Source organism: Mastigoproctus giganteus, chromosome 10, assembly GCF_048544385.1.
Source record: "Mastigoproctus giganteus isolate SK-2022 chromosome 10, ASM4854438v1, whole genome shotgun sequence".
Lineage (NCBI taxonomy): Eukaryota > Metazoa > Arthropoda > Arachnida > Uropygi > Thelyphonidae > Mastigoproctus > Mastigoproctus giganteus.
This window is the reverse complement of record NC_143584.1, coordinates 218,176,474-218,194,828: the sequence shown is the minus strand read 5'-3', so window position 1 is coordinate 218,194,828 and position 18,355 is coordinate 218,176,474. Positions and strand designations below refer to the sequence as shown.

At 32.5% G+C, this 18,355-nt stretch overlaps 1 protein-coding gene across 1 annotated transcript; it reads left to right on the top strand.

Moving 5' to 3' along the window:
• Positions 1-11,725: 11,725 nt before the first annotated feature.
• On the top strand, positions 11,726-12,193 carry LOC150079933 (general transcription factor II-I repeat domain-containing protein 2-like). The gene has a single exon (XM_090383282.1). The coding sequence runs from the start codon at positions 11,726-11,728 to the stop codon at positions 12,191-12,193; it is 468 nt and encodes a 155-aa protein (XP_090239408.1).
• Positions 12,194-18,355: the final 6,162 nt, after the last annotated feature.

Below are 18,355 nucleotides of genomic sequence, written 5' to 3'. Positions count from 1 at the left end.
GTGACCCTGGGTGGGGAAGGCTCTTGATTCGATCTCAATAATTCTAACCTTTGAGAATGTACAACAATAGTTTAACAAACAGACATAATACAAGACATGGTAGAGCCAGCTGTAGTGTCTCAAAAAGTGTCATGTCTAACAATCTCCTAAAAAAAAAAACAAATACTGACTAAATAATGAAAAAACTTATTTTTCATTACTTTAATGCTACTGTACTGTTTCAGCATATATGTGATAAAGGCAAATAATTCTATTCTATTATTATTCCAGTAATATAACTTTATACATTTCTCTTAAAAGAATTTTCTCGTGCACTTGTTTTTTTATTTATACAGCAGGGCCTTGCCGACTACAAGGATATGTCTTTGAAGAACTCCATGATTGGTAAGTGAAAAGGCCCACAAGAAGAGTATAGTTAAGCATCCAAGCTATATCTGTATAGAAGATAATTTAATATTAATGTGTCTTGTACACGTTGACTGGCCACTGATTTTGCAAGGATTTTGCTAAGCAAAAATAACTCACCTGCCAATTTGTTTGCATATTTGTTAAGAGTATTTTTCATCTTAAACGATATTATTAAGAAGGCTTTGTGAGATTCCCATTTCTTTTTCTAATACATGCTTTTTTGTTTTTTAAACTGATATTTTATATACAGCCAAACATCTCCAGAACAGAATCCTTGGGGGTTGATGCATTCACTGCCTCTAACACACACAAACATCAAATAGTACTAGAAGTGTTATGCCATTACACATATACGCATTCAAAAAGTCTCCCAAGTTATGCCATAATGCATCTTGGAAGTCATTCTTAAGTGGCCAATAATCAAGTGCTGTAAAAGTAAAGGCATGTGAAATTAACAACTTAATAACGGCTACGCATCAGAACTCTGGTTAAACTCGGGACTATCTGCAGCAACATTTGGTTTCTGTTTATAAACTTACACTGTTTTATTTTTTTATTGCCTGTGTTGAGGGTAGTTTATGTACATAAACTTTTCATAAAATTTTAAGGTTTTTTCTAATTTTAACTCAGAGCAAAAACATTATCTTTTAGCTGTGAATTCTAGAATTTTATTTTTTAAACATTATTTAAAAATTTTCAGAATGTTGATATTCTCTCTCAAATATAGGAGAAAGCAAGTGTGTTAAACCCATTCTTGACCGCAGAATTTTCTGGATGGAAATTAGAAGTTTTACTCTTAACCAAACAGAAATAAAGGAAGAAATGGTTTATTTTATATTCTTGAATTAATTTAATATAAGCTAGGATAGAATGAAGGCAAGAAAATAAGCAAATACAACTTTGCAGATCTAAACTTGTAAGTGATCATGTCATAAGTGGGCATTAGTAATCAAGTCTTAGGCTTCAAAATTCTCTTAAAAATTTTATTGGAGATTTAAAATCCCAATAAAACTTTGACAACTTTTATTTTTGTTTTTAACACAGTTAAAATTCTGACAACAAACCAATAATATAATGCACATTCTTTAATTGATATTTTTAAATGAGTAGGTTATATATTGACTCATCTGCATCTAACTGTTGGAGAATTTTAACTTTATTAAAAAAAATGCAAGTATTTAATGTTTTATTTTAATCCTAACAATAACTTCAGAATTATCATCGCATGTGACCTTGCTTGCTTCTTTGATATTTTAAAATTAGATAATCCAAAATACTACGGATACTATCTCTATTATTGAGGTAGAAAAGGTCGCAGAAAATATCAAGTATTGAAAGGCAGCAAGTGTAGACAAAATTAGACTTGAAATGCCAAAAGGTAGAGGAAAAATATTGTCATGGCAGTTGCATCACATTATCCAGGTTTTTCCAAAGAACAAACCCCAGAAGATTGGCGCAAGGCATTACGTATCCTAGCAAAGGACCCTTGAGAAAGTCAAGTTTTAAACAAGGGATGTCAGGATCAAATATTGACAAATTATAGAAAAATCATAAGAATGTAACAAGAACTTATATACAGGCACTCTCCGACTTAAGTAAGGGTTGCGTTCCATGGAACGCAATGAATTTGATTGAAGCAAAAAAGAAATGTTTGAAGAACATGTAAACAGAATTATTTATTCAATTTGTTTTTATCTCATGCATAGACAAAATTACAAAAATTTCAAAATTATAAAATTACAAAAAAAGGGAGGGGACAGGCATAATGTCAGCAAGTTTTACCTTTCGAGCATTGTTGCCAGAATCAATGTCTCCAGCTGATAAATACACTGCTGCAGAGGTTGAGGGCTGTGGAAATTTAGAATGGAGTTTTTCAAACATATCACAAAATTTCTCTGCTGTTGCAGAATCTGCACTAGAGCACTACTGGCTACCTCACTGCATACTTTAATGTTGTGTAAATTAGCGCGAAACTTAACCTATTAAACCACCCGTTGCTTGCCACAAACTTGGCTTGGGGTTCACCGTACTCATCCTTAATATCTTCATAAATACTTCTTGCTTTTGCTTGAATGGCCATTGGACTCAGGGGCACTTTCTTCTGAATCTGATTTTCCATCCATATTATTAATAGCTTTCCCATCTATATAGCACCTGAACACTGTTTTGTGATCACTGCTGATCTTAAATGCATTGATCCTTTAATATGTTCTTTTATATGTGCACTGTCATTTGAAATAGCATTCACTGTTGAAGCAGCGAAATTTAATTCCCATGCAATAGATGACAAACTTTGTTCTGCTTTGTACTTCTTAATTCACCTTCATTTCTAAATCAATTTTGTTTCGTTTCCTAGTACTGCCACCACTTGCCCTTTCTGTTGGTCCCTTTCCCTTCATCATTGTAATAACTGAATGAAGAGAAGATTCTAAAAATTTATTTATGTTTTCTATATGATTGAAGATTTCAGTGAAGGGGAACACATTTCACCATAATAACGTAAAAACCCACACAATTCCAGTTATTGGGATTATTGCAAATGCAATAAGATTGAGTTTACTACCCATTTATAATATATTGCACTAACAGAAAAAGTCCAATAAACTGGAAAGTGCAAATTGTTTTTGTTTTATATAAAGTCGTGACCTCCAGAAATGTTCTTTAGAAAAATATCAACAAAGGCATTCAAAATTGATACATTTCTACAATTTTTTTTAAGTTTGTACTGGCCAGCAAAAACTTATATAAAGTCGAATTTACAAAAGTCAAGTATCACATAAGTCGAGGAGTGCCTGTATAGCATTTGTTGATTTTGAAAAAAAAAAAAAAAAAAAAAACATGACAAAAAATCTAAAATCCTGCATTTTTAAATATTAGAAAAACATCACTGGGGATAGTTTTTAAGGAGAATAAAAAATCTGCATAAAAATGGCAGATCTGTACCAAGGACTGAAGCACTGGACAATGGCTTTGGGTTAAGGTTAAATCTAGAGTGGGAGGGTTGTACTTATTGCCACTATTTTATAACTGTTATGGACCATTTAATAAAAGAATGTAAGTTACTAACAAAGTTTATCATTATTTTATGCTGATGATATTAAGCTGTTAAATAGTAGCTTGAAAGCTTTTCAAGAATCTCAGAATAAATTAAAGGCTGTAGACAATTTTGATACAAAAATTAATTATACAAAAACAAAAGTTTTATAACATTTGTTGGCTTGGGTAAAGAAAGCCTGCACGAGAACGACGAGAAACGTCGGATAACTTACGTGGAAAATTAGCTTCCCAATACGGCACTCTAGTGCTGCTCGGTCTGGAGCAGAAATTGAGAAGGATATATTGACAGGTAGGCGTGGCAAACATGGAGCAATATGGCCTTAGTTGCTAATGCTCCTAAAAACCAGATAACAAACAACAACAACAAGCATGGCAAACGATGAAATGATTGGTGGTGGGCACGACAGACAACAAGCTACTGTGTAGTCACTGGTTGGCATTATGATGTGTTTTTACCAGTAAAGAACGGTGCATAATAGTTTTGTAATGAACGGTGAGCAGGTAATAGTAGCGATGAATCTTTTAAAGATGGAAGAAATTTGTAAGGAAAATAAAACATTGCTTGATTTTTTGATGAAAACTAAATTGATAAGATTGAAATTGTACTGTTTTAAGTGCAATGATTATTTTCAACTAATTGAATCACGAATAGAGTCATGTGGAAAGTTGTGGTGTTGCAAAATAATGTTCTTCACGAGTTTCTTTATTGAAACGTAGTTTTATGGAAAATACAAAAGTTTCATTGAAAAAGATAATGTACATTATAAACGTTTGGTCAACATGCACGCCAGTAACTAAGACAGCTTTCCATCTGGAAATTTCGAAAGTGACAGCAATTAAGTTTTATAAGAAACTAAGAGATATTTGCAGATTGCAGTTAATAAAAAAACCCATTAAGTTGGGTGGAACAGGGAAAATTGTAGAAGCAGATGAAACTGTATTGGTAAAACCAAAACATCACAGAGGACGAAATTTAACTGCTAAGAAGAAATGGGTGTTTGGTGTGTTCGAAAGAGAATCTAAATTCGTCTTCATGAAATTGATAAAAAATCGGAAAGCAAAAACTCTTTTGTGCATTATTAGAAAAGCAGTGAAGAAAAATACTACTATCATAACAGATGAATGACGTTTTTTTCTAAGGCCGTATTACGGCCTTAGAAAAAAAGAAGTACAAACATTTAATGGTGAAACACAAGGAACATTTTGTAGATCCACATACAGGAGCACATACGAATAATATCAAAGCCCAGTGGAAGAAACTGAAAAGTGTAACTAAAGGAGTAAATGGCAGCTGTAAACATATGTTGATAGATCACATTAATGAATATATGTGGCGTCAAATTTATGGGAAAAATTATGAAGATACTTTTCACAATATTGTTACTCGAATTGCGAATAGCTATTCAGGTCCAACTGTATGATTTGTACTCATGAATTTTTTTTCTGAGAAAGTTTCGTTTTGTTCATTTTTATGTTCTTCATTGTGTTTTTTTTTCCCTCATTATTAAAAGCAGATTTTTGGAGTTGATGAGTGCTTTTACTGTATTATTGATTTAGGTTTAATTACGAAAAAAGGAAAAGGTTTCTTTGTTTTTCGTTGTATTTCATAACCTGAGCTTAAATGGTAGGTTAGGAAATAAAAGAAAAGGTTTCCTTGTATTTTGCGACCTAAACTTAAACGTTAGGTTGGGAAATAATAGAAAAAGAAAGAAAGATTCTTTGTATATATATATATACTGAAGAGCTATTAAGGTGCTGATTGACGTTATGATACGTGTGTATCTGCATGAGTGTCTTTAAAAATAAAAGTACAGTAATAAAAAATTAATATTTTATTAATAAACAATTTATGTGCTAGTCCACTCACGATTCTAAAGAAAAAAGGTTAAGTTACCCCCCTCCATTTTGGGAGAGGTTTAAGCTCCCATGGGGTTCAAGTGGAGGTAACCTGACCTTTTTTCACCGTTAGGGCATATTATTGAACAAGAAAATAAAAATAGTCATAAAAAAATTTATTTTTTTTTATGAATGTATTTCTAAATATGACTGATTCTAAAGAAAAAAGGTTAGGTTACCCCTCCACTTTGGGAGGGGTTCAGGCTCCCATGGGATTCAAGTCGAGGTAACCTGACCTTTTTTTACCATTACAGTAAATGTTAGGGCATGTGCGATTAGGACAAGTTACCATTAGTGCTGCTACAGTGATACTAAACTGATGTTATCGTGTGTTGTGTTCACGTCGTTTGCCACGCCTACCTGTCAATCAGTATATCGTTCTCGACTTTGCTGCTCCAGACCGATAACACCTACCATCTGTTTACCGAGTGAGCAGTGCTAGAGTGCCGTATCGGCAAACTAATTTTCCGCATAAGTTATCCGATGTTTCTCGTCGTTCTCGTGCAGGCTTTCTTTACCTTCGCCCATTTGTTTTTATTATTAAAAAATTGCTGGAGATGTGACAAGGAAAATTAGACTGTGGACTAAATAATCAAAAAATTTGGAACAATTTAACAATTTTTATATCAGGGGTACTTAATGAAAACTGAAAATCAGACAAAGAAACAGTGGCCAGAACAATAAAAACAAGTCATGTAGGAAGCCAGTTAAAGGAATTCATTTGGGGTAAAATAGAAATGAGCCAGAAAAAAATTACCCCCTCATTTCTTGGGAGTTTTCATTAAAAAAAAATAAATAAAAAATAAAAAAAAAAAATTGTTGTTTATAACATTAGCATTGGTAGAGGCATATGATGCAAGAAAGCAAGCTTATATAGCATGGTTTTTTAAGCCTATTTTAACCTACGGAGTTGACAACTGAGTAAGATATGACTCATCAAATTTAAAAGCTTCGGAAATTAGGGTTTTGAGAAAAATAGGATATAAGATATAGAAGCAATGGCAAGCCCATATTAATAAATGAGGAAACATAAAAAAATCTGTGCTAACAAATATAATTAATTAATATATATATATATATATAGTGATTATTTAATTTATCAATAAGTATAACTTTTTAAATATTCATTATTATGAGTATTTAAAAATTGAGATTATTGTTGTAAAATTTGCTGCATTTAAAGCACTAACTTCTAGTACATGCATCCATTATTGGGAAAGTATCTCTGTAGTGTGTGCAGTCTATAAATAAAATAAATGAAAACATTAATTATGTAAAACAGAACAATGTAATTTACACAGAAAAAAATAACCACTTGTGTAATACATACAATGTCTGTGTATGTACATACATATTGTTCCACAGTGATTTCTACATAAAATATGGTATACATATTTATATATTTGACTGTAATGAGATATTACAGCCCTAATAGATTTGTACAACGTTTTGGGCACACTTTGCTTACATTCCAGTAGCCAATGTGGTGATTCCAGTAATTTTGGCTTTTCCTGGAAGTGATGCAAATTTCATTGTTGGTAGACTGGTTGCTTATTCTTAAACATGATTCATGTTAACAAATCATTCATGTTTCCTATTTTTAAACAAAAGTATATGTGGGGGGGGGGAAGATGATATTACCCCTATCCCTGAAAGGTTGTGTAACAATTTGAAAAAGAGAGCAATGATTTCACGTTAAACACGAATGGTTCATTCACCTATCTGATTTTTAAACATGGGAACGGGGAAGAGATATGCCTCTTATCCCTAAAAGGTTGTTGGATAACAGTTTCAAAAGGAAAATAATGATAATTGCAAAAATGTTCCACATTAACAGGTCATTTGCTTTTCTGATTTTTAAATAAGGACATGGGGGGGGGTTATATCTCCTACCCATGAAAGGTTGTTTGGGTAATAATCCAAAATGGAAAGTAGTAATAGGTTCAAAAATGTTCCACGTTATATAATTTTTAATGAGCTGCAATGGTTTGGTGCACAGTTTTTAATCAGTCTATCACTGGCATCACTTCTGGAAATTATCTGGATGAAAGCCAAGTTAAAAACTGTTGCACTGGACAATAATTCCTTGGTGCTGAAGGTCGGCCTTAGGTTAATGGCAAATAATGAAATGCTGTGATGAGAAACATGTGACTTGTTGTTGTTGGGTTTGTTGGTGCATCAGTAACTGTGACTATAATGCACTGATTTCTGACTAGTATGTCTGTCTTGTTTGTTTTGATCCTGGTAAAAGTTCAGACAAGGTGATATTTATCAATCGATTTTAGAAAGACAAAAATGTCATCCATATCTGGATAATCTCCTAAAACATTCCATAGTGTTAATTGATTTTTTGAAACATTTTTTGAAATGTGAGAAGGCAGTTTTTCATTCTCTTAGATATAGTGGGCATTCTATGATGATATGCTTTACAGTGAGTGGGCATGAACAGTTACTGCACTGTGGGACATCTTCCTTTCTTAATAGGTAACTGTCAGTGAGGTATGTATGAACAATGTGGTCACACTAGTACAGTTTCTTCTTTTCGATTTCCTCTCAACTGGACTGCCACTGTTTGGATTCTCTCTTTATTTCAAAAAGTTTATTATCTGTTTCTTTTTCCCATATATATTTCCACTGTTCTTTAGAGGTCTGTTGTGTAATGGATTTATAGGCAACGTAAGGTATCCTGAAATTGGGTGAGGTCAGATTTGAAGCACTTTTGGCAGCTAAACCTGCCTGTTCATTTCCTGGGATTCCAGAGTGTCCAGGAATCCAACAAACAATTATGCGGTGACCACGTGTATGAATTTCCATTAACTGAGCCCAGAATTTCTGTATCAGAGGATAACTGCTGGAGTGTTTACACTGTATACAATTCACAGCACTTAACGAATCAATATATATGGTAGATTCAGTATATGAGGCTTCTTTTATGTTCTCCACGGCTAATAGGATACCATATAACTCTGCAGTACAAGTACTACATTCTGAGGGGAGCTGATTGGTGATGATAGCATCCAGCAGGACTACAGCTGTACCAACTTTACTGGCAGTCTTGGATCCATCTGTATATATCTACATGTAACTTCTAAACTGAGCATGTGACTTGTAGGACAAGGTATAAATAATAAACCTGCAATTGGTAAGGTATCCAATATCCATAATTGGATATTATTATGAATTGTCACTGTCATCCAGAGAAAACCAAATTTATATCAAAGCATAAAGAATATTCTGGCATACAAAAAAAAAAAAAAAAAAGTGATTTACTGACAAATAAATCAGTATGCTTCAATTTTAGCTCAAAAGAAATAAGCAGTTCCTTAACCATCATCCGTGGAAGAATATTTCTTGCCCACCTTCAAGAACCTTTTTTTTTTATCCTTGACCAAAACCTCTCAGCACTGTGGTAACCCCAAACATAAAACGTTATTGAAATCTATAGTACTCTAATACTGTGGAAACAGAACAGTAACTTCCTCATCACCACCTTTTGATTTAGAGTAAATGTAATGAGATTAGAGAAATACCTTATACTTATACATTTGTATAAGTATAGTGCGATAGTGCTAATTTGTCTATATGGACATATACATGTTGGCCGTTAGAGTTACTGAAACTACCGTGTCAAAATTCTTGTTACTAAAAAATTACTTAAAGTTAAAACACCATTAAGAAATGTGATACTGGAAGGGAAAGGATTAATTTTTCTACATATTGTAAAAGTGAGCAACAAGCCGTGATTGCTAAATTCTTAACAATACAAAACAGAATTAATCATAGTCTTCTAAGGTTGTAAAGGTTTTATAATCAAGACTATGGAAACGTTGGCAAGATGAACTACTTTTAATTCATGAAAAGGTAAGTGGCAGTGACTTGCTAATGATATATTACATGTATACATCCCAACATACTGATATCAAAAAGGAATACAGGCAAAATGAAGTGAATGTAATTTGTAAGAGTATATAAGGTAGAAAATAATAATCACCCTCTACTTAATAATTGTGTCATATTTGAAGTTTCAAATGTGTACAGTACACATTTGAAACTTCTATATAACATTTAAAAATTATCTTCATTAACTCCTAAAGCAAATGAACACACATGGGCAAAATTTTATATAAAATTTTGCCCTTGATACAAAATGATTCATAATAATTACTTCAGTCAATTAAATATTCAGGTTTTGTGAGAAACATCTGCTATTTACTTAGATTTATTTCACTGCAAAAATTATTGTTGATAACTTTTTTTTTTATAGCTGTCCAAGTTAATATAAATTTAGTATCGATTTTTTTTTTTTATCTTCAAGCAAGTCCAAAAGCAGTTCAAAATGTGAGCTTAAATTTAAGATAAAATAAAATAACAACACAAATATAATATAACATAAATTTTAGAATTTTTGTTCTTTAAAGAGTTTTCAGCCCTTGAAGGCATAGCATGTGAAGATTAAGTTTTTTTGTTTTTTTTTAAGCTTTTATTATATATATTAATATAATGAGTAGTATAAAAAGAAACGTTAATAACAGTAACAAATAAACTGTAATTAACTGAAACTAACAAACTATACTTATAGGCCTATGCACTTGCAACAGCAATGAATGCATAACGACAATAATAATATAATATTGAAGAAAATCAAATTAAGATATTAAGATATATACCCCAATAGATTTATAGAAAACACAATGGATAATAAAAAGAATAAAGGTTAGTACAAAGTAGAATGATATACAAAAGAATAAAATAGTACATATAAATAAATTAAAATAAACAAAACCTATTGCTATTTAACCACAATCTAGGTGACTTCGTCCAGAGTCAACTACCCAGACTGAAAGTAAAAAACGACAAGGTTAAACAGAATCTCTGTTTCTGTAATGATCAATATGTGCTACGTCAGGCATGTAAATATGCGGCCATTTGCAAGCACACCTGCAGCCCGCACAAAGGACACTGTAGCGATTCGCAAAATCTGTTAATTGAAGTAATTTGGGTAATTTAGAATTTTGAATATCGCACGTGGCTGCCTTATGACAAGAATTCTAGCATTCTTGCCAATTTATTGGTGTAGGTACTTGGTCCTGATCTGAATTCCACAGCCCACAAGTGGAAAAGGTTCCTGTTGGTTCCACTCTCTCATTCAGACTCAGCCTGAGTGAGAGAGTGGAACCAACGAGCATGAGGTAAAAACCTGTTTATCTCGCTTGTAACAATACATAAGCTGGCCTAAATTTCATTTCAGTTTTTTAACCGGTGATTTTATTTTTAATTTAATTTTATTATTTTTCAGATTTCACATCATCTTTAAAAATGGCTAGTGCTTCTCCAGCTAAGAGAAAAAGGAAACTGAACGAAGAAGGGCGAGTGTTTCAAGAAAAATGGGAATTACAGTATTTTTGCACAACGGTGAATGGAAAGATACATTGTTTAATTTGCAACAAAAGCATTGCCACGCCAAAAGAGTACAACTTGAAAAGACATTATGAAACGAACCATCGATCTTACGATAAATATGAAGGCCCAATGCGTGTCTCAAGACTCAAGGAATTGAAGGCTAACGTGAGACAGCAACAGACTTGTTTTATGAAAATTGAGAAAGGGAATGTTGTTTTCGTTACTGCAAGCTATGAACTCAGCCGAATGATCGCTATGAGCGGGAAATCTTACAGTGAAGGAGATTTCATAAAGCAATGCCTTGTAAAAACGGCTCAAAGATATTTCATTAACCAGGAACACTGTTGCTGAACGGATTGATGAAATGTCAAGTGATTTGAAACAACAGTTGAAGGCCACATCATCAAGATTTGAACATTTTTCTATTGCTATTGATGAGACCAGTGACATCACTGGAATAGCACAGCTTGCGGTTTTCATTAGGGCTTGTGACAGTGAATTTAATATTTATGAAGAACTGATTGAACTAATCCCCATGCATGACACTACAACAAGCCAGGACATCTTTGAGAAAGTCGAGCAGGTTCTGCACGACTATGGTTGGCAGACGTAATGGTGTTGCTGCCATGTTACGAACAAAAATAGAAAACTCGCATCCAGATTCATCCATTTGCACATTTTCACTGCATTATTCATCAGCAAAATTTGTGTTCAAAGATTTTAAAATTGGATCATGTGCTTAGTTTGGTCACAAAGACAGTGAACTATATCAGAGGCTGTGCTCTCAACCACCGTCAATTCAGCCAGTTGTTGGAAGATATGGATAATCAGTTTACCGATGTTCCATTCTACACAGAAGTCCGCTGGTTGTCATGTCACAAAGTGCTGAAAAAATTTTATTTGTTGAGACAAGAAATAATTATGTTTTTGGAGATGAAAGGTCAAAACATGGATGAAATAAAAGATGAAAGTTTGGCTCCAGGATCTGGCTTTTGCTGTGTACATTACTGTACAATTAACTGATCTTAATTTGAAATTACAAGATAAAAACAAACTCATCACTCAGTTGTATGATGACATCAAGTGCTTCATTACAAAACTAAGCTTATGGAAGTCACAGTTGTCAAATGAAAATTTAGTTAATTTTTCTAAGTGCAAAGAGCTGAAAAACACTGCCAATACTGAGTCTGTACTTAGCTTTGCTAAGTATGACAGTCACCTGGAATTGTTGTCAAAAGAATTTCAGGAAAGAATTCGTGATTTCTCATCTTTCGAACACCACTTTGCATTATTCGCAGCACCATTTACCTTTGATGTTGCCAAGGCAGAAGAAAGACTGCAGGTAGAACTATTAGAAATGCAGTCAGATTCTACACTCAGAGCAAAGTATCTTGAAGTGGGGATACCTTGTTTCTTTTTCATACCTTCCTGAAAAGTTTAAAAACTTCAGAAAGTTTGCCACAAGGATTATGGCAATGTTCGGTTCTACCTATGTGTGTGAACAGTTATTTTCCTTCATGAAATCAACAAAAACTTCTACGAGAACAAGACTGACTGATCAACACCTCTCATCTCTGATGAAAGTAGGAACTGCACAGACATTTCAGCCAGACATAGCAAAAATTGTCATTAAAACGAGGTGTCAGGCCTCAGGACAAAACACTAAAAATAGTCGTAAATAAATGTTCATTTCGAACTGTTGTAAGTTTTGTACAATGTATTTGTTGCTGTTGCATACAAGTCTATGTTGCCGTTTAAAATTTCTTTTTTTTTTTTCTTTTGTTAAACTACTTCATTACTTTGCATTCATGAATGTGGCTAGCCGCTAAACCATTTGTATGCACATTGTATGTTTCTAAGTTTAAGTAATAAAAATATTCTGCAATAATTTTTATTAAATGACTTCAATTAGTTGTCGTGTGCAGCCCTCATGACAACACAAATGTGACTCATATGGGCCCTCGGGGGGGGAGCCTCAGTTTAACATGCCTGTGCTAAGTTATGTTATGCAAAATAAATTTTAGAGGTTAAATAATTGAATCTAAAACATAAAAGGTAGTTAATTTAGAATCAAAAGAAAGATACATATTATGATAATAATAATGCAAGCACACATTGAACATCGTTGACCCAACAGAGAACAGTTTATTAATTAAAATATGGACAAATTTAAAGCATAAGGAATATTTACAATATCCAACATGCAACCCAAGTGTAACAACAACAATAGTAGTCAGAAAAGAAATGTATTGTGCATGTGGTGACACCTATTTGATGGAAATGGTAAAATGCCTGCAAATAAACAATTAATTAATTAATTAATTAAAATTAAGTTAATGCAAAAAAGGAATGCGAATAGTAAGAAGAATAAAAAACTAATGGAGTAGGAATAATATTACTTGAACTCCATAAAGATGAAAATATAGTAGTAATAGTAGAAATTAAGAAGTTTCTCCTACATCCTTGGATTACCCTAATAATTTCAGAGAAATAAGAATGAAGAGTGTAGTACAGCTTAAAGACGATGCAAAATATAAGTTGTAGCTCAGGTAAGCCCGAGACCACAAACTCGTTCCTATAGTAGGACCTTGAACTGTTGCATGTCTCCATTGCGTGAACTTAAGTGGTATATAATATATACAGTGCTAGTTAAAAAAAATGATATACTATAGTTTGTAAGTCAGTGGGAACAAGTTTTCTATGTCATAAGTCACCAAGAAAGTAAAGCGTATCCTATATACATAATATACATGGCTCTAAATCCGTAATTTATAGTAATTATATTTGTGCAATGGGGTCTGGAAGTAATTTTTTGAAATTAATTATATTTATAAATTTCCTGAAGTGGTAATTCAGGTAAGTGATAGGGAAATTGTTATGGATTAACTTATAATACAATGTTTTTATGTTTGCTGCACAGGCTGTACTTTTATTGCAAATGGAAGCAATCCTAAGGCATTGGAATAGAATGATCTTTGCATGCACTGATTTAGATATATTAGATTCCCAGTTTGTAAGAGAGCCTACATTGAAGTTAAATGCATCTCTTTTATTATACACATTTATATCTATAGTATTATGGAATATTTCTATATTGAGATCCAGGTAATTTGCAATAGTATCAGAGCTATTAGTTTTTTCCAGTGTAAGTTCATCTGGATATATGCTGTAGTCCTGAATGAAATTTGGACAATTAAACACACACAGATCATCTATGTATCTGAACATTAGTAGATTATCTAGAAATGTTTTTTCTGTTGAATATAGATAAAGGCTTGCAATTATAGTTTGCTGGACTTTCCATAGGGGGTGCCATTGACTTGTAGGTATAATGAAGTTCCGTTATATACATAATTATTAAAAATACATGTTTATTATAAAGTATCCCAGTAGGTTGAATCAAGGTTTATGGCATTTTTATGTTCCAAGTATAGCTTGTGAAGAACTTTTAAATTGTTGAGATTGATACTAGTAAATAAAGAGTTAAAGTCAAATGGTTGTATTTGCTTAATATTCATATTTTTTATTGCATTTATAATTGGTAAGTTGTTATTTATGATAATAGTGTTTTCAGTAATTTTTCTAATGTTTTACCTGGAATTTTAGCATAACTATCACTACATGATGTTATGAATCTAAATGCAATAGGTGATTTATGAAATTTAGGTATACAGTATATAAATGGATATTTTAGGTTACTGTAATTTAACTTTAATTTTTTATGCAATGCTGTTAATTTTTAGGGTCCGTAGTCTAACGAAGGACCCTTATAATGTCGTTTGGTTGTCTGTCTGTCACAGCATTATATCTCTGGAACCACTCTACCTATTGACTTGAAATCTTGCATGGGTTTGTACATCATGTGGGCCAACATAATGCCATACTGATCGTTGTTGACAAAAATTTGTCTGAGAAATGGGGGGTAAGTGTGGGGGGAGACGAAAATGTTGTCGACAACCTATAGCTTATTATACACCATTGGAAAGAGCTCAATGAGTAGGTTTAAAATATAATTTTAAAATATTTTTAAAATTAAAAATGGCAGCGCCAGACAGGAAAATGTGAGTAATTTTCGTGTCTCCCCCTCTATTTCCGTTGCTAATGGAGCTAAAAATTTTAAAATCACATTATCAATGCACTATTCGATGCTTATCAAGGGAAAACTATTCGGATTGAAATCTATAGTTTACTTTTTGTGTTAAAATTAAAAAATTATTTTTTATTGCACTTCGATAGCACGCTTCTTTGTACTAAGTAACTCTCCTTTTGGTGACAAAAAGGTTGCTAAATAGTTAATAATTCTATAAAGGTCATTTATAAATTTGAGAAGTATTTTTTAACAATTTTCAAAGCTGGAGTTGTCCCGGCAAGGAGGTACTCAGAGAGCCGGTGGTGGTGGGTAGGCACATGCACAGCCCTCACCTGCCAGTCGCTTCTCCAGGAAGAAGTTGGAGTCGCTTCTCCCACCCTTGTCATTCACGACAACTGGAAAGACTCAAATAGACAACATTTTTGTTAGTTCCTCAGTTTTAGGCCAAGCCTGGGTACTAGAAACTTTTTTTCAGTTACCATAAAGATCTCTATTTGAGATACTGCACTAATGACCATTCATGACGGACCCTTCATCCTGAGTGCCCGGCACTCAGTAGTTGACCAATTTATTTGATTATTACATTAAGGGAGGAGGCTATGTATTTATGTGTTACTAGACTGTAGTTCATTTTTAATAATTTCTATGTAATATGACTTACATATAATTGCATAATTACAAGCCGCTTTGTCAACCGAGTAATTACAAAATGATTACATATTTATGTGAGCTGCTTATTTATTAATTTTGTGTTATTTAGTTTGTCCTCTCTGAATTGCAAATGGTCATAATTGCTACATATCATATTTGGCATAGTGAGCAGCCACATATGGTATGCCTTTATGGAGTTCAGGTACTATTATTCTTACTCTATTAGTTTTTCATTCTTCTTACTATCCACGTTTCTTTTTGTGTTAACTTAATTTTAATTAATTAATTGGCTATTTACAGGCATTTTACCATTTCCATTGCTTAGGAGTCACCACATGCACATTAACTCTCACTAGAGGGATATACATTTCTTTCCTGACTACTATTGTTGTTACTACATTTGGGTCACGTCTTGGATACGATAAATATTCCTTATGCCTTACATTTATTCGTATTTTAATTAATAAACTACGTTCTCTGTCGGGTCAACGATATTCAACGTGTGCTTGCATTATTATTATCATAATATCTATCTTTCTTTTGATTCTAAATTATTAACTACTTTTTGTTTTAGATTCAAATTATTTATTATCATAATATCTATCTTTCTTTTGATTATAAATTATTAACTGCATTTTGTTTTAGATTCAAATTATTTAACCTCTAAAATTTATTATTTAAACTCTTAAAATTTATTTTGCATAACATAACTTAGCACAATATTGATCATTACAGAAACAGATCCTCTTGTCGTTTTTTACTTTCAGTCTGGGTGGTTGACCCTAGATGAAGTCACTTAGATTGTGGGTAAATAGCGATGGGTTTTGTATATTTTAATTTATTTATATGTTCTATTTTATTCTTTTGTATATTATTTCTACTTTGTACTATCCTTTATTCCTTTTATTATCCCTTGCATTTTCAATAAATCTATTGGGGCATATATCTTAATATCTTAATTTGATTTTTTTCAGTATTATAACATTATATATAGTCATATTAAATGTAATATAAAATCAAAGTTTCAGTTAATGGATAAAAATAAAAATAAATAAGCAGGATATGACAGATGATAGATGCAAACTTTATCAGACTTACCTATTCTTACATACTTATATATAGTCATATATATATATATATATATATATAGTCATATATATATATATATATATATATATGACTATTTCACTTTACTGAACTATATTATAGCTTGTTGGTCCTCAAGGGTCACTGACAAAAGGCTGCTACTAAATCTTGGAATTTTTTTTTTTTTTAGAAATGGTATTATTATAATACCATAATCTGTGTAAATAAAAAGATGACAGCAATTATAACAAAAAAATTCCTTAAAACTAACATAGCTACACACATTTAGCTGTACTAATTCTAAATATACATGTTATTTCAATTTGAAGGATATGTACAAATTTGCAACTCTTTTTAGAAGAATCATAATTCTTGAAGTGGCACCCAGAACCATGCAAGAGGTTTCATACTGATATAAAATAAAAGTATAAATTTCCATTTATTCTTGATACAGAGGCCCAGAGAGTTTACACTCACTGTAACTGCATACACAGTGAGTTCATTATTGAGGGTAACCAGGTTTTCAGCACCACAGTTCATAATGGGGGGGTGTATGGATTTTTTGTGGCAGCATACAGGATGAAACCTGCAACCTCGTTACTTGTGGTCACTCAAGTAAATATCATGCACAAAAATTAAAACAAAGAAAAGCATTTTATTGGTAATGAAGCTAGCAATATACCTTGCTGATGGGCTCAGATGAGAACCTACAACTATCTAAAATGATTATTTTAAATAAATCTAATAAGAACTTATCCACATCTAGCTTGAAATTAATTTTAAAGTATTTTGGCTTGAGAGTTTATCATTCCAATGAAGGCAATCCATAATTTCCACACAAATCCCTCAATACGGCTTCATTCCACACCCAAAAATCCAGTTTTAATGCAGAAAACAGCATTTCATACTGTCTGAAGTAATATCAAGAACAAAGCCAGGTGGAGCAATGACAAAATTTAAGCAATGTAAATGCTCCCTTTTATAGATGAAATGTCACTTGAGGTAATATTTGTTTTCATTTTGAATCAAGGATGTGACAATCTACTAGCACAGGTAGAAATAATGTGGCATGTTCTAGGAAAGTTCCATCAGGTTACCAACTATTTTACATAAGCCATGGCATCAGTGAAAAATAATATACCGTGACCTTCTGCTGCCATCCCCCCAAATTGGATATGTACTCAAATCACAAGACAGTTTTATCAAATGCAACAATATTTTGGCTGTCCTTAAGTTATCATTCCCTTTCCTTACAGCATTTCACTGGTTTTCAAACATGACACAGGTTTCATCACAAAATATGGATATAAAACCAAGGGTTGGATTATACCATCTATGTCTATCTTATAAAATCAAATTAACTACACATAGAAAAAAAAAAGAAAAAAAAAGAAAAATGGTTCTAGGCGGGTAACTTAAAACAGAAATACCTGCCAGAAACTTCATACTGGCCTTAAAACTTAAATCAGAAATACCTGCTAGAAACTTCATACTGGCCTTTTCCACAATGCAGAATACTGTATACACTTTTTTTATTTTTTTATTTCAGTTCTTTGCATTCACAATTCATAACCTTAACCAGACATGAGAACAACATAGGAATAAACAGGCATGTGAGTCACAACAAAGTCTTGATTTTTCAAGTGATTGCGCCAGTCCTCGGAGGCAAAAACAACCTTTTAGTCCCTTCCATCAGAGGTTTGAAGACTCCTGGTATAACAAGAAAGAATGATTTTATATCTGCACACATTAGTGTTTTTTTTTTTT

Coding starts and splice junctions, on each gene's coding strand:
- LOC150079933 (XM_090383282.1), top strand. CDS start 11,726: ATGAAAGTTTGGCTCCAGGATCTGGCTTTTGCTGTGTACATTACTGTA.